The sequence below is a fragment of the Coregonus clupeaformis genome, chromosome 9 (assembly GCF_020615455.1).
Source record: "Coregonus clupeaformis isolate EN_2021a chromosome 9, ASM2061545v1, whole genome shotgun sequence".
Classification (NCBI taxonomy): Eukaryota; Metazoa; Chordata; class Actinopteri; order Salmoniformes; family Salmonidae; genus Coregonus; species Coregonus clupeaformis.
Window position 1 is genome coordinate 33,021,442 of NC_059200.1, and position 22,419 is coordinate 33,043,860.

The 22,419-nt window shown below is 47.0% G+C and overlaps 1 protein-coding gene across 4 annotated transcripts in view; it reads right to left on the reverse strand.

The window, feature by feature from the left end:
• Positions 1-4,498: 4,498 nt before the first annotated feature.
• LOC121573771 (roundabout homolog 2) overlaps positions 4,499-22,419 on the reverse strand; it is a 159,507-nt gene continuing 141,586 nt past the window's right edge. For 3 of the 4 annotated variants that reach the window (XM_041886017.2, XM_041886018.2, XM_041886016.2), the window contains 7 exons: positions 13,798-14,070; positions 10,800-10,956; positions 9,850-10,107; positions 8,695-8,891; positions 7,199-7,363; positions 6,207-6,461; positions 4,499-6,072 (listed from right to left, as the gene is read on the reverse strand). In XM_041886017.2, the coding sequence (XP_041741951.1) occupies positions 6,071-6,072; positions 6,207-6,461; positions 7,199-7,363; positions 8,695-8,891; positions 9,850-10,107; positions 10,800-10,956; positions 13,798-14,070 (1,307 nt within the window). In that variant the 3' untranslated portion in view covers positions 4,499-6,070. The remainder of the gene's footprint in view (positions 6,073-6,206; positions 6,462-7,198; positions 7,364-8,694; positions 8,892-9,849; positions 10,108-10,799; positions 10,957-13,797; positions 14,071-22,419) is intronic. The other variant, XM_041886019.2, reaches the window with a different exon arrangement.

The window sequence follows — 22,419 nt, forward strand, 5'->3', positions numbered from 1 at the left end:
CACTGTAATGTCTGCACCTGTTGTATTCGGCGCATGTGACCAATACAATTTGATTTGATTTGATTTGATGATGGCCACTCTTAAAGTCTGATTAATTTTGATTTGATTTATTTTACTATTATAGTGTCATGCATCTTCAGGATGACCAGTCCATATGGGCTTATAAGACACTTCATTTGCTGTAGCAAAATAAAATAATCACATCTTTATATGCACACATACAGTTGAAATCGGAAGTTTACATACACCTTAGCCAAATATATTTAAACTCCTGACATTTAATCCTAGCAAAAATTCCCTGTCTTAGGTCACCACTTTATTTTAAGAATGTGAAATGTCCGAATAATAGTAGAGATAATTATTTATTTTCACTTTTATTTCTTTCATCACATTCCCAGTGGGCCAGAAGTTTACATACACTCAATTAGTATTTGGTAGCATTGCCTTTAAATTGTTTAACTTGGGTCAAACGTTTTGGGTAGCCTTCCACAAGCTTTCCACAATAAATTGGGTGAATTTTGGCCCATTCCTCCTGACAGAGCTGATGTAACTGAGTCAGGTTTGTCGGCCTCCTTGCTCTCACACGCTTTTTCAGTTCTGCCCACAAATGTTCTATAGGATTGAGGTCAGGGCTTTGTGAAGGCCACTCCAATACCTTGACTTTGTTGTCCTTAAGTCATTTTGCCACAACTTTGGAAGTATGCTTGGAGTCATTGTCCATTTGGAAGACCCATTTGCGACTAAGCTATAACTTCCTGACTGATGTCTTGAGATGCTGCTTCAATATATCCACATAATTTTGATGATGCCATCTATTCTGTGAAGTGCACCAGTCCCTCCTGCAGCAAAGCACCCCCACAGCATGATGCTGCCACCCCCGTGCTTCACGGTTGGGATGTTGTTCTTCGGCTTGCGAGCATCCCCCTTTTTCCTCCAAACATAACGATGGTCATCATGGCCAAACAGTTCTATTTTTGTTTCATCAGACCAGAGGACATTTCTCCAAAAAGTACGATCTTTGTCCCCATGTGCAGTTGCAAACCATAGTCTGGCTTTTTTATAGCGGTTTTGGAGCAGTGGCTTCTTCCTTGCTGAGCGGCCTTTCAGGTTATGTCAATATAGGACTCGTTTTACTGTGGATATAGATAATTTTGTACCTGTTTCCTCCAGCATCTTCACACGGTCCTTTGCTGTTGTTCTGGGATTGATTTGCACTTTTCGAACCAAAGTACGTTCATCTCTAGGAGACAGAATGCGTCTCCTTCCTGAGCGGTATCACGGATGTGTGGTCCCATGGTGTTTATACTTGCGTACTATTGTTTATACAGATGAACGTTGTACCTTCAGGCATTTGGAAATTACTCCCAAGGATGAACCAGACTTGTGGAGGTCTATAATTTTTTTTCTGAGGTCTTGGCTGATTTATTTTGATTTTCCCATGATGTCAAGCAAAGAGGCACTGAGTTTGAAGGTAGGCCTTGAAATACATCCACAGGTACACCTCCAATTGACTCAAATGATGTCAATTAGCCTCTCAGAAGCGTCTAAAGCAGGGTTCTTCAATTCCGGTCCTGGAGGGCCGAAACACTTCTGTTTTTTATTTCTACCTAGTAGTTAATTGCACTCACCTGGTGTCCCAGGTCTGAATTAGCCCCTGATTAGAAGGAGAGGATGAAAAACAGAGGTGTTTCGGCCCTCCAGGACCGGAATTGAAGAACCCTGGTCTAAAGCCATGACATCATTTTCTGGAATTTTCTAAGCTGTTTAAAGGCACAGTCAACTTAGTGTATGTAAACTTCTGACCCACTGGAATGGTGATACAGTGAATTATAAGTGAAATAATCTGTCTGTAAACAATTGTTGTGTAATCAAGGTGAGTGACACATTCAATACCACCTTGCCCAGTCTTGCCTGCATCTAGCTGATTTAGGGTGTAATCATTAGTCCAACAGTTGCAAACAAGAGTTTCTATTGGACAAATTCAGGTATGTTTATCCCCATTTAGTTCTGTTTGCTTCCATTTAAGAAACATTTTTCAACAGAATCGGTGGAATGAATACACCCCTGATCACACGCAAACATAGTTCACTTTCATAGCAGCCACATACAAACAGCATGATCACTTAGCTCATTGTAATTCCTTCTCGCATCTACATGCTCTCCTCCTCTCACCTTTTCCCTTCGCTTTTGGACTTCAGTGCACAACACATCAGCTATCACATCAGCTTTCCAAGCCAAACCTTCATTTAATAACCGCTAACCTCTCTACACACAGCCTACATAATTGTCACCATATTAGCTAACGTCATAGTCAACATAACTACTAGAACTAACGCGTTAGTAAACCAGCTACAATCATGCAGTACAGTGTACATTCAGCAAGCAGTTACACCGGTGGGCCCTGGTGGCAATAAAGAATCAAACCAAAAGCTTACCATGACTTGGAAGAGTTCCAGTGTTTTTGGATAGCCACAGCCAGCTAGCTAACATCTCTGTTTGAGCTGGGTATTTGAGTAAGCTAGCTGCATTCATAAGTGAAAGTGAAAAAAATACAAGGAAATCTCTCTCTCTCTCTCTCTCTCTCTTGCGTCTCCTTCATTTTTTAAGAAATGAATTTGTTCAAAACTGTTCAACTAATGTCTTTCTCTCTCTTTGAGTCAACTATTCACAACATTTTATGCACTTCAGCGCTAGCTAGCTGTAGCATATGCTTTCAGTACTAGATTCATTCTTTGATTCTTTGATTGGGTGGACAACATGTCAGTTCATGCTGCAAGAGCTCTGATAGGTTGGAGGACGTCCTCCAAAAGTTTTCATAATTACTGTGTAAGTCTATGGGGGTGAGAACCATGATGGTTTTGTATTGAAGTCAATGTACCCAGAGGAGGACGGAAACTAGCTGTCCTCCGGCTACACCATGGTGTTGAGGTTACTGTAGAACATTGCAAAACAGTGTGTTTTAATCAATTATTTGGTGATGTGAATATATTTAGTATAGTTTTATCTAAAAAGGACAACTTTTTTAATGTTTCACTATTTTTTTAAATGAAATTCACTGAGGAGGATGGTCCTCCTCTTCCTCCTCTGAGGAGCCTCCACTGCTTGAAATGTAACATCCAATCAAAATCTGGCCACTGGGAGACAGCAGACCATTCAAACCATTTTTGCAACACAAAATTATGGCGTGACAACGATGTGAATTTGGAGGTATGGCAACGCGAGACTAGGGTCCACCTGGGGTAATGGTGCTGTAGACTGGGGCCTCCACCCTCTCCACCTGGGGGTAATGGTGCTTTAGACTGGGACCTCCATCCTCTCCTTCCCTCTGTGGTCTGCTGTCCTGTGGCTCCCATGTAATCACATCACACAAGCATACTGTTCAAACTTTGCAATTAGCCAAATTTCATGGATGAGCTGTTCTAGCTGCAAGGCCACGGCTCCATAGCTAGAATCATTTCAAAGGTTTTGTCCACACACGGAATGGCAACACTGAGTAGAGGAAAGGTGTTACATGTGATGACTAAGCTGTCAAGGTTAATCGTTATTAAACTGGGTGTAAAGAAGGGTAATATTACAGAAAGATGCAGGATGCAGGTAGGATGCAGGTAGAAATGTAATGGAAAGGACGCGGGGTGGAATAGAGTTGTGTACCTCTCTGTTTGGCCAGTAGGAACAGCCAGGCTTAGCCCAGAGAGATGAGAGATGTACCGTATGTGACAGAGGCTGGAACCAATGCAGTATGCAACAATGATTTGGATATTTGTAGTACTAATGTGATCTCATGTCGCAGTTGTGATACATTAGGTGTAGTGAGTACAGTACATTATAAGACAAATGGAGTTGAAAGGCATGGATGCCCCAGGAAAAGCCACCATAACTCTTTAAATGAATGCAATTGCATTTCGTGAATGCAGTAAATGAGCTACAGTATGTAGACTGCTAACGACGAACATGTCTGAAATGTAATCACCACTGAATTCACATGCATTTACAAAATCCCATAAAGATGATGGAAAATAACTGGAATAATGGAGAGAATCATCAGCGTCATTCATCCTCATCTTTCGTTGTATCATGGAATCCCCAAATCGCCGATGCTAGACCTGTGTTCAATATTTTCTTGGTAAATAGATGACTCTGACATTTCCTCCAGTTAGTAAATGTGTTCTGGTGTAGGAAAAGGGAGAGTGAAGGGATGGATGCATAGAAATGGAGTAATAATTATTTTATTTTCCCATTAGCTCTGACTAAGACTGATTTAACATGGAGACGCTTGAGAGAGGGAGACCGAGTATTGTTCTTATTCATATGTAACTCATCTCTGATCCTGTTAAAAGCGTGTGCATTATGCTAATGTAGCGCTTATAAGTGTATGCACATAATGTCCTAATGGGAAAATCAGTATTAATAAAATCAGTATGAACATTTATCATATGAAGAGAATATTTTGGACAATCAACTCACATGCATAGCACAGAGACTCATGGTTGATTCCACATACACATTTTATTTGTATTGTAGGATTGGCTACACTGTACGTGTATTCCTGAGGGCAGACCGGACTCTGGCAGGTACAGAGTTTTTACAGGTGGAGCCAATACAAAGAACAACCAGAAAAGAACCATACAAAGAAGGGAATCAAAACACTGCATTATGAATCTCGTAGGCAAAAACTAGCAACCAGCTGCCCTCCGTGACTGGTTAAAGTGTTAAGGGTATCCTCACTTGGCAAGGGGCTCACTATGCCTAGGTAACCATACATGTCCAGATGAGGGTTCATCTGTTACCAGTCTGTTACCAGGGTGATAGAGGGGCCACATTATACTGCACCAGTAGGATTAAAACAGACGGCCATCACATCTATGATGGGTCTATTATTATAATCTAATTGCATATTGTTGTTAATAGTGCTTGCCAGTCACTCAGAGCAATGGAAACCCAGTCCGAGATTAGCTAGATGTCTAAAGGCCAACATATCTTTATCTTAAGGCCTGTCTCACTATGTTATCACTCTGTTCCCATGGGCAACACTGACAGAGTCCATCTGTGCACACAGCTGTCCACACCTGAGTGGTGCTCTATAGGCCCAACACCTCCCTATCAACAACTAGCTACTGTCCTCTGCCTCTGCATCAGCAGTTCCATTTGAAATGTTACACATAGATGGTTTAACCCTTTATTGATCATTCTGAACTGTCATTATTTGGAGGGATCCAAGTACTGCTGCCTCACTGTCATGGGCATATAGTGTATGGGCAACATTGCACATCTGCCACATCATCCCCATGGACCACTGCAGATTGAAAAACAAAACATCATAACATTTTCTATGTGGGCGTATTTTTTATTTCTGAATTTCTTTGTGTTTCTTATATCTCTGAATACATCTGTGTCTCTGAAAAGCATTTCCTGTGTCATATATTATATTTTTTAAATGTAAGTTCTATTATAGACACTCCTTTCATCATTCTTCTCTGAGTATCAGCTGATGACCTTGTGCTTATCATCACAAAACGCTCTGTGCAAAGTAAACAACAATACAGTAGTTTCATCAAAATTAAGCAAATATTTCGAGCATTTATGAAAAACAAATGTGGCATCACAGTCCATCAATTCACAATGTAATATTACAAACAAACGAGACAACTTCAATGTCAGATTTTGGCTTGCATAGCAAAGCAAACAAAAATAGAAAAACAAAAAAATACCTATTTACAAGAAATGCAAGTCCTTTCACTTTCATGAGTCAATAGCTTAACTGTAGGGATTTTTCTTCTTCATTGATGTAGAGTGAGTTACTGTACATCATGTGACATGAAACAGGAGGGGCATGTGATATACAGTATATTCTTTTGGAAGGAGGGATGAAAGTAACACTGTGTGTCTGTGTGTCTGTACATCGCATTTACAGCTCTGCGTTTCTCTCTCGCTCCGTCTTTCTCTCTCTTTTGTCTTCCAGCCATCTCTTCATCCTCCATCCTGTAGCATTCGCAGAGAGCAAATCTCATTGCGCTTGTAGACAAGGTGTCCTGGGACAGGCAGTACTGGAGGGTCCGACTCATCACAAAGACTCTGAGAGATGAAGACACACAGACAGACAAAAGTGTGAATCTCATGTGATGATATCACATATAACCAACAGTAAATTGCTTTACACCAACCGGAAACAATACCATTGTGTGACTACGGAGAGCCTGAATACGTACATCGTTCCCCATAGCTATGCTCGATGCTGTTGGGAGGCGGGTGGCCGTTGTGTGGGTGGTCTGTGCCAGCCACAGCCCTGTGGCGTGCCCTGCCCAGGGTGCCCATGTTGGAGGATCTGCCGCTCCAGGAGGCCATATGCTGCCGCTCCAGCGTTGAGACCATACACTCCTCTGGGGGGTCCGAGCCCCCAGCCGCCCATGACCCATGCAGCCTTGCCCCCACACTGTGGACAGGCTCAGGGGCAGGAGAGGCCACTGAGGAGGGAGAGTAGGACATGAGGCTCAGGTTAATACTGCCCCCAAGGTGGGTTATACACAGCAGCCTTTGTAATCGGATTGAAAATGTCACAGGGATCAGCATGGAGATATACACCGAGTGGACAAAACATTCCAGAACATGGACTGACCAGGTCAATCCAGGTGAAAGCTATGATCCCTTATTGATGTCACATATTAAATACACTTCAATCAGTGTAGATGAAGGGGAGGAGATATGTTAAAGAAGGATTTTTAAGCCTTGAGACAATTGAGACATGGATTGTGTATTGTGTGCCATTCAGAGGGTGAATGGGCAAGACAAAATGTTTAAGTGCCTTTGAACAGGGTATGGTAGTAGGTGCCAGGCACACCAGTTTGTGTCAAGAACTGCAACGCTGCTGGGTTTTTCACACTCAACAGTTTCCTGTGTGTATGAAGAATGTTCCACCACCCAAAGGACATCCAGCCAACTTGACACAACTGTGGGAAGCATTGGAGTCAACATGAGCCAGCAACCCTTTTGAACGCTCTCGACACCTTGTAGAGTCCATGCCCCGACGAATTGAGGTTGTTCTGAGGGCAAAAGGGGGTTGTGCAACTCAATATAAGGAAGGTTTTCTTAATGTTTTGTACACTCAATGTAGCTCGTTATAAACCACATTCAACAAAGGAGATCCCATCCACCCTCCCCATCTCTCTCTCTGTCCTCCCCCCCACCCCACCCCATGTCTTACCTTCTGTGGGGGAGTCTCTCCGGCGGGGCAGTGTCCCAACAGTTTCTGCCCGAGGTTTGCGTCCAGTGTGTGTGGCCCTCTGGTGACCGAGGCTCTGTGTGCCCAGAGCACTGCTCTCTGTGGAGCCTGAGCTGCCTGGTCGACCCCGCTGGGAGTAGCCTTTACCTACAGGGGGCGATGGAGAGGGGACACAGGGACAGAGAATTAGAGAGATGCACAACATAGTTAATCAGTTTAGATTTGCAAGCAATTACTTATTATCATAGAGTTTAGCAGTGCAAAAGCTATGTTAGAAATGATTCAGTGAAAGTGCTAAAATTAACACAAGTATGAAAAAATAACTGTTGTAAATCAAATTAACTGAGGAGAGGAAGAGAGGAGAGGGGGTAAAGATCAGTGCAATAAACCTTCCTAGATAAGACTGTTTGTGTGGGTAGTATGGGTAAACTTTCACATCTTGACAATTCAAGGTAAAGGACACATTGTGGTTATAATTCCGCTCCCATCCTAAATGCATTTGCCTTTTTTCTCTGTGTGTGTGTTGGCCTGGTCTCTGCGGGAGAGGAGACAGCGGAGAGACCATTGTAGAGATAAGCTGATCTAGCGTAGCCTTCTCCCCATAGAGGCAACACAGCAGATTAATGCACATCACCTACTTTATCACAGACACACCACAGTATATCAGCACTGTCTCCTGTGTCTCAGCCAGCACACCTTATGTTCCATCATCTCCAAGAAAACTGACTAGGACTGAACCGTGGTCTCCCCCACAACTCAGACTAGGGGTCTACAAAAACACATCACACTCTTGACCTCTGGATCTGAAGTCCCCACACCTTGTGCTCTCACTCTCCTCATAGCTTTTGATGTCAGACACTCTTCCGAGTCATTAGCTTTCATTCAGAACATTAGAGAGGCTAAAATATTAAGTGTTTAGACAACATGGTCATAAACTTGAAATGGCATCGAGTAATTGAAACAAAAAGCCTAAATTAGATATCGTAGAGAAATTATTGGTTCCATCTGAAATCAAATAACTAGCTAGTTTAATGTTTCTTTCTTTAATGGAGATGGATTTCACTCATGTGTCCACACCAGATTGCACAGAATATTTTCTTTATTTCCCTTTCATTCAATTCCTTGTTAAAATTAATGAGTCTGAATATCACAGTATGAAACAATCAGACAATTGGGTCTGAGTATGACACAGTACGGTTGAGAAAATTGGAAATCAAAAAGCTGTCAGTCGAAACTGCATAATGTGCAAGGCATTTAGTCTCCATAAGTGGTGACTGAATAAAACCATATTGCTATTGCCAATTTTTCTCACTGCTCCCAAATCTTTGTCATCCTGCTCGATGTAAAGACGTGTGCACCTGACCGCACTGTGAAAAGATGAAGGGCATGATCTGATTGTGTGCTTATGGGTATGTATTTGTGTGTGTGTGTATGTGTGCATGTGTGTGTGTGTGTGTGTGAGTGTGTGTGTGTCTCACCTGAGCCCTCCAGGTTGTCCATGCTGCATCCGGCCGTGTAGTCAAAGCCACAGAGCTGATGTGACACTCCGTAGGCTTCATCCTCCTCCTCTTCCTCACACGGGATGTTGGTCCCCAGGTCAGACCCCAGCGTGCTAGACACGTACCCCATTGGAGGGACAGGGGCCTTGGGCGGGTGTTGGCTGCCATTCATATGCCTGTATAGAACATGAGGGAACATGTTATGGCGCTGAGGCTAGACACAGAGCGGTAGATAAAGACACTAACAGACAGGAAGTAAAGGACAAAACACAAGTCCATGAACAACCAAATACCAGAGTGCAGTACTAGGGCCCCGTTCAGCATGGGCGAGTCTGTGTGTGGGAGATTGAATTAATTATTTTCCATGTGCGCCGCGCTGCGAATGCGTCGGCTAATTCCGCGGCACTCGTGCTCGCACTAACACAATGAACTGGTAATTGTCTGGGTGAAGGGAGAAGAATGGCAGGCTGGGCATGGCTATCAGTAACATGTCTGTTATCTCCCCCACAGCTGTCCCCTCTGAATCCTTGCCCCACGCCTCGCCCCACTACGGATGAGACACCCATGTAATTAGCAGCTCTTCTTCTTGTTGTCAGAGAAGCGCGCTAGGCCAAACCCCATCATTACCCCCTCAACACGTTTTCCTACTGACATGACAAGTTTCCCAATGAGGTGTAATCAATGAAGGGCTGTTTTTATATTTTGCAAGAAACATGAAACCAGGGGATAGGATGACATACACTCGAAAACACTGGCTATTGATATGCAAAAGGGTCCAGATCAATTGGAGAGAATGACAGCTCATTCATCCACAGCACAAAGCAGAAATTACCAGGTGAATATCTCATGATTGAAATATCATAGGCAATTTAATCTAACAAGTACCTGTGGCAATTCAAAATAACACAAAGTACAGTACTTATCTTCATTGCACAGTGGAAAGTGGATACATAACACTCAAAACATGTAGCAAGCACAATTGTTGTATCATATCATGATCTACGGATACATAGAAAGTAGTGTCTCTCGCCAGACTCAGACTTGAGAAGAGACTACATAGAAAGTAAAGAGGTATAATTCAAAAAAAGAAAGAAAGACATTCACAGATCCAACAGTAAGTTCTCTCCTGCTCACCATGTTTGTTTGGCCACTTGGTACTGGTAGGCTCTGGTCAGCTCATCCAGGTGGGCCTGCAGCATGGACTGCATCTCCTCGTGGTGGGTGGAGCTAAGGGAGGAGGATAACGGTTGGCTGTAGGGAGCTGCTGCCGGGGAGGAGGCCACTCCCCTGAGGGGCGGGGTGGGCACTCGCTCCTCCTCCAGATCGCCGTCCAATCCCTGGTGGAGGTACGTCTGAACAGGAAGGGGCGGGGCCCAGCTGTTGCTGTCATACCTGCAATATGGACGACAATGTGTGTAATTCGGACTAAAACCTTATACTGTACTTCTCTGTGGATGTGTGTGTCTAAGGTGCTTAGAATTCTAAGTAAGTGTTTTACTGCTAGTGCACAGTGACCTGCTCTCAGTGTTGTATGCTTAGCTAACAGACAAGTACAATTGTTTTTCTACTGGTTTGTATTTTGCCGGACCATTAAAAACATTGTTATCTGATGTTCTATCTCTCAGCAGAGGGAGAGTGGGAATTACACATATTTGCTGCTGTTTGTAACACAGTGTCTTTTTCATGCAATACCAAGCAGAGTAATGAAGGTTTCCTCAGTATGTCTAGTACATGCACCGGCAGTGGGAGCTTACTACTCCACGTAACAGCCTGCTGCTCGTCTGTGCTTAGCGCTCTCCTTGTGTACACAGACACACGATGCATGTGCACACACACACACACATACATACACACACACACATCTAGAGATATAGGAGAGTTCCAGGAAAGAGAGAGCCACGCTGGTTACAGCTAATTAGGAGAGGGTTTGCTTTCCTCTCAGTGGTTCACTGACAGACCTCAGATCCCTTATAGACAAGAGAGGCTGCATGTGTTCCTTGTTATTATTTCACTTCCTGTGTAGCATCATGATATTATGTATGTAGGTATAGACCTGTGGCCAGACAGAGAGAATATTATCTTACCCTCCTCCATGGTTCTCTGGGGGGTAGTGGTCTACCTCGGTGCCTGGCAGAGGGTGCATGGGTGGGGGAGGCAGGGGCATGTTGACCCAACAGGACCCATTGGATTTGGAGGTCTTTGTCCCACATTTCGACTTCTTTTTCTTGCCGCCCTTTCCACCTGAGGAGGGGAGAGAGAGAGAAAGACAGATAGAGAGGGAAGGGAAGTCAGAGATTGATAGTTTATCTTATCAGCCTAGTCTCTGCCTCACAATACGGAGATATCCCTTCAGCCCGCAAGCTGTGGGTTTTAATGAGCTGATACTATTCCCCATTGGGTTCAAACACACACACACACACACACACACACACACACACACACACACACACACACACACACTGCTGATTGGAAAGCTATTTTATCATCACCTGGGCTTTCTCCCTCTCTTTCTCCCCCACCTGGCTCTCATTATTTCTTTCCTCTCAGTGTGCTGACGGAGCACTAGGACTTTTCCTCTATGTTGACATTTCTTAAAGAGGCGTAGAGACCTGGGGCCCGGGGCTGCAGGCTGGCTTCCTCCCTCCCTCCGTCTGTTCCCTCTCTTCCTCTTCCTCTCTGTTCCTTATCTCTCTCAGGTAACCAGCATTCAGATGAGCATACAGCCCAGAGCACACATGAGAATGGCCAGCCGGCCGACCAACATACAGACAGCCTGAGACTCTCTCAACAATACGCCTCCGCTCCGCACAGCCAAGCTAATTGTACAGTGGGGAAAAAAAGTATTTAGTCAGCCACCAATTGTGCAAGTTCTCCCACTTAAAAAGATTAGAGAGGCCTGTAATTTTCATCATAGGTACACGTCAACTATGACAGACAAATTGAGGAAAAAAAATTCCAGAAAATCACATTGCAGGATTTTTTATGAATTTATTTGCAAATTATGGTGGAAAATAAGTATTTGGTCACCTACAAACAAGCAAGATTTCTGGCTCTCACAGACCTGTAACTTATTCTTTAAGAGGCTCCTCTGTCCTCCACTCGTTACCTGTATTAATGGCACCTGTTTGAACTTGTTATCAGTATAAAAGACACCTGTCCACAACCTCAAACAGTCACACTCCAAACTCCACTATGGCCAAGACCAAAGAGCTGTCAAAGGACACCAGAAACAAAATTGTAGACCTGCACCAGGCTGGGAAGACTGAATCTGCAATAGGTAAGCAGCTTGGTTTGAAGAAATCAACTGTGGGAGCCATTATTAGGAAATGGAAGACATACAAGACCACTGATAATCTCCCTCGATCTGGGGCTCCACGCAAGATCTCACCCCGTGGGGTCAAAATGATCACAAGAACCACAAGGGGGGGCCTAGTGAATGACCTGCAGAGAGCTGGGACCAAAGTAACAAAGCCTACCATCAGTAACACACTACGCCGCCAGGGACTCAAATCCTGCAGTGCCAGACGTGTCTCCCTGCTTAAGCCAGTACATGTCCAGGCCCGTCTGAAGTTTGCTAGAGTGCATTTGGAGGATCCAGAAGAGGATTGGGAGAATGTCATATGGTCAGATGAAACCAAAATAGAACTTTTTGGTAAAAACTCAACTCGTCGTGTTTGGAGGACAAAGAATGCTGAGTTGCATCCAAAGAACACCATACCTACTGTGAAGCATGGGGGTGGAAACATCATGCTTTGGGGCTGTTTTTTCTGCAAAGGGACCAGGACGACTGATCCGTGTAAAGGAAAGAATGAATGGGGCCATGTATCGTGAGATTTTGAGTGAAAACCTCCTTCCATCAGCAAGGGCATTGAAGATGAAATGTGGCTGGGTCTTTCAGCATGACAATGATCCCAAACACACCGCCCGGGCAATGAAGGAGTGGCTTCGTAAGAAGCATTTCAAGGTCCTGGAGTGGCCTAGCCAGTCTCCAGATCTCAACCCCATAGAAAATCTTTGGAGGGTGTTGCCAAGCGACAGCCCCAAAACATCACTGCTCTCTAGAGGAGATCTGCATGGAGGAATGGGCCAAAATACCAGCAACAGTGTGTGAAAACCTTGTGAAGACTTACAGAAAACGTTTGACCTGTGTCATTGCCAACAAAGGGTATATAACAAAGTATTGAGAATCTTTTGTTATTGACCAAATACTTATTTTCCACCATAATTTGCTAATAAATTCATAAAAAATCCTACAATGTGATTTTCAGGATTTTTTTTTCTCATTTTGTCTGTCATAGTTGACGTGTACCTATGATGAAAATTACAGGCCTCTCTTTTTAAGTGGGAGAACTTGCACAATTGGTGGCTGACTAAATACTTTTTTTCCCCACTGTATATCCACGGGTCAAAACACAAAGGAATCCCTGCCTCTGCTAATCAAATTAATCCAAAGAAATGCGCCTTAATTCTCTGACATTTCTAGGGTAGAAAAACTCCTGAGGCTGAGGAGTAGAAATCGACATGAAGAGAGAGGAGCGATTAACAACAATATCCTCAGGGTCCATTTTCAATGAAAATGTAAATATAACATTCCCCTCTCTCTGCTGCCCCCCTCTCTCGCGCTCTTTAACTTGTTTTTTTTGTGCTCTCTCTCTTTCCCTGTCTGCTCTCTCTATTGAAGGCGGCAGGTAGCCAAGTGGTTAAGAGCTTTGGGACAGTAACTGAAATGTTGCTGGTTCGAATCCCTGAGCCAACTAGGTGAGAAATCTGTTGATGTGCCCTTGAGCAAGGCACTTAACCCTAATTGCTCTGGATAAGAGTCTCAACTCAACATTCTGCTCTCTTTTCCAATCAATCTACTGAAAATAATCTCTTCTTCTATTGATTCCAGACTCTAACATTCTTTCTTTCTTTATCTCTCTTTTCCTCCCCCTCTACTACTCCTATTGTTATTCCAAAAAGCCATCTAATGAATGCTAAGTTTCACTCGGTGACTGACCATCCAGCCGATGCTACAATCTAGGGAGATCTGATGCTATGCTTTAGGGCACGCTCCTTTAGAGCACACACGCAGTGGCGTACTGTTGCAGGGGCGTCCGTCGGTCAATGAGTAGCCCAGGTTGGCCATCTCCTGCTGGGCTCGAAGGGAAGCCTTCCAGCGAGGGTCTGGTCTGTCCACAGCCAGCTCATGGAAGCTGTTGGACTGCAGGATCTGAGTGGTGGCGTAGGGGGTGGCCTGGCTGCCACGTGCTGGGCTGCTGTAGCCCGCCTTGCCTGTGAAGTCTATACTGCTGTAGATGGCACCGTCAGACAGCATGGTACCTGTCTTTTCACCCGCTCCGGAGGGCAGCACATCTGAGATGAGCGAGACAGCAGGAAACAGACAGAGATTCATGGAGAGATAAAGTTACCAATCTTTAAGGTCAGTGTGTAACACATTAGCACTCCCTGCTGCTCCAGTGTTAGGCTCCCTGGATTAGTTAAACTGATCTCAAACGAACTGAGATGAATCAAAGTGATTAGCTAGCAGAATAATTATCATGTTGCCATGCAATGCCTTGTAGGGGCCCTACACTGTGTCCAGGGAAAGGGCCTGTCACACAGGGCTGACCTTCAGCTTTACCCACAGGAGCCCCGAGTTGCTCATCAGCCTGGTGGGAGCTAAATGAGCTACACATTACATCTCTCCTTCTCAAACAGCCACCGCCACAAGCACATATCTGTTATTAGGGGTTCAAGCCAACGAAGCTGGTGAAACCCTATTGATTTTGTTGTTGTTGGTTAATATTATTCTGGTTATGGACAAAGTTCTCACAACGCAATGTTTTCCAGACTGAAAACAACATGGCCGTTACTGAACAATAAGCATTTAATTGTGCGTGGTCTGGCACATAAGTGCATATAAATCAGTCACATATATTCGTATTGTAACAAAATGTACATATGAGGAAAATATGTTCCAAACACTATGAAGACTCAACAAGTGCAAGCACATTCAAATCGACACGGTGGAGCTATAACGGGAACATGTTTATATCTCTTGATCTGTTTAACTCAGAATGATGAAATGTGGCACACATGCTCAGGGATATGAACCTAGCTAACCTGTAAAGTATAGTTCAGTTTGTCCGCATGGTGATGCTGTTGGAAAGGAAAAAAACATTTGTGCTCATAGCGGTCACATTGTTTGAGCTAGAGTCATGGAAAATATTGTGTTTGAAGATATGCATCCATAGATGCTGTATACCAAACTACTTTAATGTGGTCCTCTGTAGCTCAGCTGGTAGAGCACGGCGCTTGTAACGCCAAGGTAGTGGGTTCGATCCCCGGGACCACCCATACACAAAAAATTTATGCATGCATGACTGTAAGTCGCTTTGGATAAAAGCGTCTGCTAAATGGCATATTATTATTATATTATTTAAAGTAGTCAATATCATTAAAAATAGTTCAAAATACAGTGGGCTCCAAAATTACTGGCACCCCTGACTGGCAATGCACAAACAATACTTAAAAAAATATACACAATATAATTATAGAGATAAACTCAAAAGACCAACATTTGAGAAATACTGTACTATATTAATGTTATAATGGAACCCACCAAAATCATTTATTGATTTAATTAAAAATCTATGTCCTCCAAATCAAGGTTTCACAATTAATGGCACCTTTAAAGATTATTGTAAATAACATCTACCAAAATTAAACCAGGAATTAAATTCCACTTATTTAAGTTTATCTAAGTCTTAAGGAACTACACTGCGCAAAAAAATAAAGGGAACACTAAAATAACACATCCTAGATCTGAATGAATGAAATAATCTTATTAAATACTTTTTTCTTTACATAGTTGAATGTGCTGACAACAAAATCACACAAAAATTATCAATGAAAATCAAATGTATCAACCCATGGAGGTCTGGATTTGGAGTCACCCTCAAATTTAAAGTGGAAACCACACTACAGGCTGATCCAACTTTGATGTAATGTCCTTAAAACAAGTCAAAATGAGGCTCAGTAGTGTGTGTGGCCTCCACGTGCCTGTATGACCTCCCTACAATGCCTGGGCATGCTCCTGATGAGGTGGCGGATGGTCTCCTGAGGGATCTCCTCCCAGACCTGGACTAAAGCATCCGCCAACTCCTGGACAGTCTGTGGTGCAACGTGGCGTTGGTGGATGGAGCGAGACATGATGTCCCAGATGTGCTCAATTGGATTCAGGTCTGGGGAACGGGCGGGCTAGTCCATAGCATCAATGCCTTCCTCTTGCAGGAACTGCTGACACACTCCAGCCACATGAGGTCTAGCATTGTCTTGCATTAGGAGGAACCCAGGGCCAACCGCATCAGCATATGGTCTCACAAGGGGTCTGGGGATCTCATCTCGGTACCTAATGGCAGTCAGGCTACCTCTGGCGAGACCTCTGGCGAGCACATGGAGGGCTGTGCGGCCCCCCAAAGAAATGCCACCCCACACCATGACTGACCCACCGCCAAACCGGTCATGCTGGAGGATGTTGCAGGCAGCAGAACGTTCTCCACGGCGTCTCCAGACTCTGTCAGGTCTGTCACAGTGTGAACCTGCTTTCATCTGTGAAGAGCACAGGGCGCCAGTGGCGAATTTGCCAATCTTGGTGTTCTCTGGCAAATGCCAAACGTCCTGCACGGTGTTGGGCTGTAAGCACAACCCCCACCTGTGGACGTCGGGCCATCATACCACCCTCATGGAGTCTGTTTCTGACCATTTGAGCAGACACATGCACATTTGTGGCCTGCTGGAGGTCATTTTGCAGGGCTCTGGCAGTGCTCCTCCTGCTCCTCCTTGCACATAGGCCGAGGTAGCAGTCCTGCTGCTGGGTTGTTGCCCTCCTACGGCCTCCTCCACGTCTCCTGATGTACTGGCCTGTCTCCTGGTAGCGCCTCCATGCTCTGGACACTACGCTGACAGACACAGCAAACCTTCTTGCCACAGCTCGCATTGATGTGCCATCCTGGATGAGCTGCACTACCCGAGCCACTTGTGTGGGTTGTAGACTCCGTCTCATGCTACCACTAGAGTGAAAGCACAGCCAGCATTCAAAAGTGACCAAAACATCAGCCAGGAAGCATAGGAACTGAGAAGTGGTCTGTGGTCACCACCTGCAAAACAGTCCTTTATTGGGGGTGTCTTGCTAATTGCCTATAATTTCCACCTGTTGTCTATTCCATTTGCACAACAGCATGTGACATTTATTGTCAATCAGTGTTGCTTCCTAAGTGGACAGTTTGATTTCACAGAAGTGTGATTGACTTGGAGTTACATTGTGTTGTTTAAGTGTTCCCTTTATTTTTTTGAGCAGTGTATATTGAGCCATTACATCATTTTCTGTTTCACTAGGGTATAAAAATGAGGTAACACGCATGCAATATCCCTTTGTCATCCAACACCATGAAGAAAACAAAATAACTGTCACGGTTTCGGCCGAGGCTGCTCCTCCTCCTGGTTCGGGCAGGCTTCGGCGGTCGTCGTCCCCGGAGTACTAGCTGCCACCGATCTATGTTTCATGTTCGTTTGGTTTTGTCTTGATGTTGTACACCTGTGTCTTGTTAGTCCTCGTTAGTGTCCTATTTAGTTCTCGTTGTGTGTGTTTGTCTTTGTGTGTGATTGCTCTTCTGTTTCGTGTTGGAGCTACGTACTTCCCTCCAGTGTTTTGGAGAGGTTTTTCGCACATATTAGTGCGCCGTTTGTTTGACGCCTGTGTGCGCCGTTATTTCGCCTTCGGGCTTATTGTGCTTATTTTCTACGTGAATATTGCACTAAAGTCTTTTGGACTGAGCTTCTGCGTCCTGCGCTTGATTCATGCACCACACCCACCTTCAGCACCCCTTGACAGAATCACACACCTTAATGGAATCAGCAGGATCTGCAGTTACGCCTGAGTCGCTCGAGGAGGATGTTCGCGGCCAAGATGACCAGATACGACAACTGGGGACCGCTCTACAGGACGTCATCAACACCCTGCACCGATGGGAGGCCAGCGGGGTACCCACACCTCCACCTACCCTGCCAACCCCATCGGCCGGTCCACCAGTCCCAGGTCCGGAACCCAGGGGGATTCGGCTCTCGCTCCCGAGGGCGTATGACGGAACAGCTGCCGGGTGTCAGGGGTTCCTCCTGCAGGTGGAGCTCTACCTGGCCACTGTACACCCGGTGCCCTCGGGACACGAGAGCGTTTCCGCCTCATCTCCTGTCTCACGAGCAAGGCGTTGGAGTGGGCTAACGCCGAGTGGAGGAAGATGGACGCCAACACCATCTCCTACGCCGAGTTCTCCCGCCGCTTCAAGGCCGTGTTCGACCATCCACCTGAGGGCAAAGCGGGCGGGGAGCGTCTAGTCCACCTGAGACAGGGGAGGAGGAGCGCACAGGCGTTTGCTCTAGAGTTCCGGACTCTAGCGGCGGACGCAGGGTGGAATGAACGGGCCCTCATCGACCATTTTCGATGTAGCCTACGGGAGGACGTTCAACGTGAGTTGGCCTGCAGGGATACCCATCTCACCTTCGACCAGTTGGTCGATATGTCCATCCGTCTGGACACCCTGCTGGCCACCCGTGGGACGTCCCGAGGGGGTCCGTCCATTCGCCCTCCGGCACCTCCGAGCCGAGCCCTATGGAGCTCGGGGGTGCCGCGCTAGAGAAAGGAGGAGGAGGAGCCCGAGGGGGCCTGTCTCCTGCACCAAGTGCGGTCGTGGAGGGCACACTGCGGCCAGGTGCTGGGGAGGGTTCTCCGGGGAGAAGACAACAGGCCACGCACTGGGGGGCCTCCCAGGTGAGTAGACGTCCCACTTACCTAGAGCTTTCTGTTGCGCACTTTTGTATACCTGTGTGTTTTCCACAGGTTGCACCTCATTCCCAGCATAAGGCGCTAGTAGATTCCGGCGCAGCTGGGAATTTTGTTGATCGGAAGTTTTGTTTAGATTTAGGGATCCCTCTCCTACCTGTTGACAAACCTTTTCCCGTTCATGCCTTAGATAGCCGCCCGTTGGGGTCGGGGGTTGATTAGGGAGATCACAGCACCACTTAGGATGTGTGCGCAGGGGGGGTCATGAAGAGACTATACAGCTGTATCTGATCGACTCTCCTGCGTACCCAGTGGTGCTGGGAATTCCCCTGGTTAAGCACCCATAACCCTGCTATTTCGTGGCAACAGAGGGCTCTCGATGGGTGGTCTGCTCAGTGCGAGGGGTGATGTCTGGGTGTTTCCGTGGGGGCGACTTCGGTGGAAAGTCCAAACCAAGTGCCCGCACTGCACATTCCGCCTGAATATGGAGATTTAGCTCTCGTGTTTAGTAAAACTAGGGCGACGCAGTTGCCTCCTCATAGACAGGGGGATTGTGAGATTGATCTCCAGGCAGGAGCAGCGCTCCCACGGAGCCACGTGTATCCTTTGTCTCAAGAGGAGAGAAAAGCTATGGAGACTTACATAGCCGAATCTTTGAGACAGGGATACATTCGGCCCTCCACTTCTCCCGCCTCCTCTAGTTTCTTTTTTGTGAAGAAGAAAGATGGAGGGTTGCGCCCGTGCATTGATTACCGTGGTCTCAATCAGATTACTGTGAAATACAGTTATCCACTCCCTCTGATTGCGACCATGACAGAGTCATTGCATGGAGCGCGGTTTTTCCAAAATTGGATCTCAGGAGCGCGTATAACTTGGTGCGCATTAGGGAGAGGCGACGAATGGAAGACAGCGTTTAGTACCACGTCAGGTCATTTCGAATATCTCGTCATGCCATATGGGTTGATGAATGCTCCATCAGTCTTCCAATCCTTCGTAGATGACATTTTCCGGGATATGCAGGGACAAGGGGTGGTCGTGTACATTGATGACATTCTGGTGTACTCGTCTACCCGAGCCGAGCATATAACCCTGGTGCGTCGTGTATTGAGGAGGCTGTTGGAGCACGACCTATATGTCAAGGCAGAGAAATGTCTGTTTTTCCAGGAGTCGGTCTCCTTTTTGGGTTATCGGTTGTCCGCGTCAGGGGTGAGAATGGAGGTGGATCGTGTGTCCGCTGTGCGTAATTGGCAAACTCCAACCACTGTAAAAGAGGTGCAGCAGTTCTTGGGCTTTGCGAATTACTACCGGAGGTTTATCCGGGGGTTTTGGACAGGTGGCAGCTCCCATCACGTCCCTTCTGAAAGGGGGGTCGGTGCGCCTGCAGTGGTCAGCTGATGCGGACAGGGCCTTTAGGAGACTGAAGGACCTGTTTACGTCGGCTCCGGTGCTGGCGCATCCGGATCCCGTACCCTTTCAGGTTGAGGTAGACGCGTCTGAGGCTGGTATAGGGGCCGTTCTCTCTCAACGGTCCGGCACGCCACCTAAACTCCGCCCCTGTGCTTTTTACTCAAAAAAGCTCAGCCCGGCGGGAGCGTAACTATGACGTTGGGGACAGGGAGCTGTTAGCTGTAGTTCAAGCCCTTAAGGTGTGGAGGCATTGGCTTGAGGGGCTCAACACCCTTTCCTCATTTTGACTGACCATCGGAACCTGGAGTACATCCGGGCAGCGAGGAGACTGAACCCTCGCCAGGCTCGATGGAGTATGTTTCTTACCAGGTTCGTATTTAAAATCATGTACATCCCTGGGTCCCAGAATGGTAAGGCAGATGCGCTGTCCCGGCGGTATGACACGGAGGAGAGGTCCGTTGAGCCTACTCCCATACTACCGGAGTCTTGCCTTGTGGCACCGGTGGTGTGGGAGGTCGATGCCGAAATCGAGCGGCGTTGCGTGCACCGACCCCAGCCCTCCACAGTGTCCTGAGGGTCGAAGTACGTTCCGCTCGAGATTCGGGATCGACTCATTTACTGGGCTCACACGTCACCCTCCTCTGGACATCCGGGTATTGGCCGGACAGTGCATTGCCTTAGCACTAAATACTGGTGGCCCACTTTGGCTAGGGATGTGAGGGTTTATGTCTCCTCCTGCTCGGTGTGCGCCCAGTGTAAGGCGCCCCGACATCTGCCCAGGGGTAAGTTACAACCCCTGCCCGTTCCACAACGACCATGGTCCCACCTCTCGGTGGATTTTGTGACAGACCTTCCCCTCTCTCAGGGGAATACCACCATCCTGGTCGTTGTGGACCGGTTCTCTAAGGCCTGTCGTCTTCTCCCTATGTCGGGTCTTCCTACTGCCCTACAGACCGCTGAGGCCCTATTTACCCACGTCTTCTGGCATTACGGGGTACCCGAGGATATAGTGTCTGATCGAGGCCCCCCAGTTTACCTCCCGTGTTTGGAGAGCGTTCATGGAGCGTTTGGGGGTCTCGGTTAGCCTTACCCTCAGGGTACCACTCGGAGAGTAACGGGCAGGTAGAACGTGTCAACCAGGATGTGGGTAGGTTTCTGAGGTCGTATTGCCAGGGCCGGCCGGAGGAGTGGGCACGGTACATTCCCTGGGCCGAGATGGCCCAGAACTCTCTCCGCCACTCCTCTACCAACCTAACCCCCTTCCAATGTGTGTTAGGTTACCAGCCGGTTCTGGCACCTTGGCAGCAGAGCCAGATCGAGGCCCCTGCGGTGGATGATTGGATGAGGCGCTCGGAAGAGACGTGGAACGCTGCCCACGTCCACCTGCAGCGGGCCGTCCTTCGTCACAAGGCGAGCGCCGATCTCCACCGCAGTGAGGGGCCGGTGTACGCACCCGGAGATCGAGTCTGGCTCTCTACCAGAAACCTACCCTTCCGCCTGCCCTGCCGGAAGCTGGGTCGGCGGTTTGTGGGGCCCTTTAAAGTCCTGAGAAGATTGAACGAGGTGTGTTATAGGTTACATCTACCTGTTGAGTATAAGAATATTAACCCCTCGTTCCATGTGTCTCTTCTCAGGCCGGTGGTAGCTGGTCCATTCCAGGACAATGAGATAGGGGAGACTCCTCCGCCCCCACTGGACATCGAGGGGGCTCCGGCGTACACCGTTCGGTCCATCTTGGACTCAAGACGCCGGATGGGGGGTCTCCAGTATCTCGTGGAGTGGGAGGGTACGGCCCGGAGGAGCGGTGCTGGGTGCCGCGGAGGGACATCCTAGACCCATCTCTCCTGTCGGAGTTCCACCGGGACCATCCCGCGCGCCCTGCTCCGCGTCCTCCTGGTCGTCCCCGAGGCCGGGGTCGGCGCACGGCTGGAGCCGCGCGTCAAGGGGGGTACTGTCACGGTTTCGGCCGAGGCTGCTCCTCCTCCTGGTTCGGGGCAGGCTTCGGCGGTCGTCGTCCCCCGGAGTACTAGCTGCCACCGATCTATGTTTCATGTTCGTTTGGTTTTGTCTTGATGTTGTACACCTGTGTCTTGTTAGTCCTCGTTAGTGTCCTATTTAGTTCTCGTTGTGTGTGTTTGTCTTTGTGTGTGATTGCTCTTCTGTTTCATGTTGGAGCTACGTACTTCCCTCCAGTGTTTTGGAGAGGTTTTTCGCACATATTAGTGCGCCGTTTGTTTGACGCCTGTGTGCGCCGTTATTTCGCCTTCGGGCTTATTGTGCTTATTTTCTACATGAATATTGCACTAAAGTCTTTTGGACTGAGCTTCTGCGTCCTGCGCTTGATTCATGCACCACACCCACCTTCAGCACCCCTTGACAATAACTGGCAGTTCAAAAGAGACAGATGGTCGTAGACCTTCATAAATCTGGTAATGGCTACAAGAAGATCCACAAACTATTGAATATACCACTGAGCA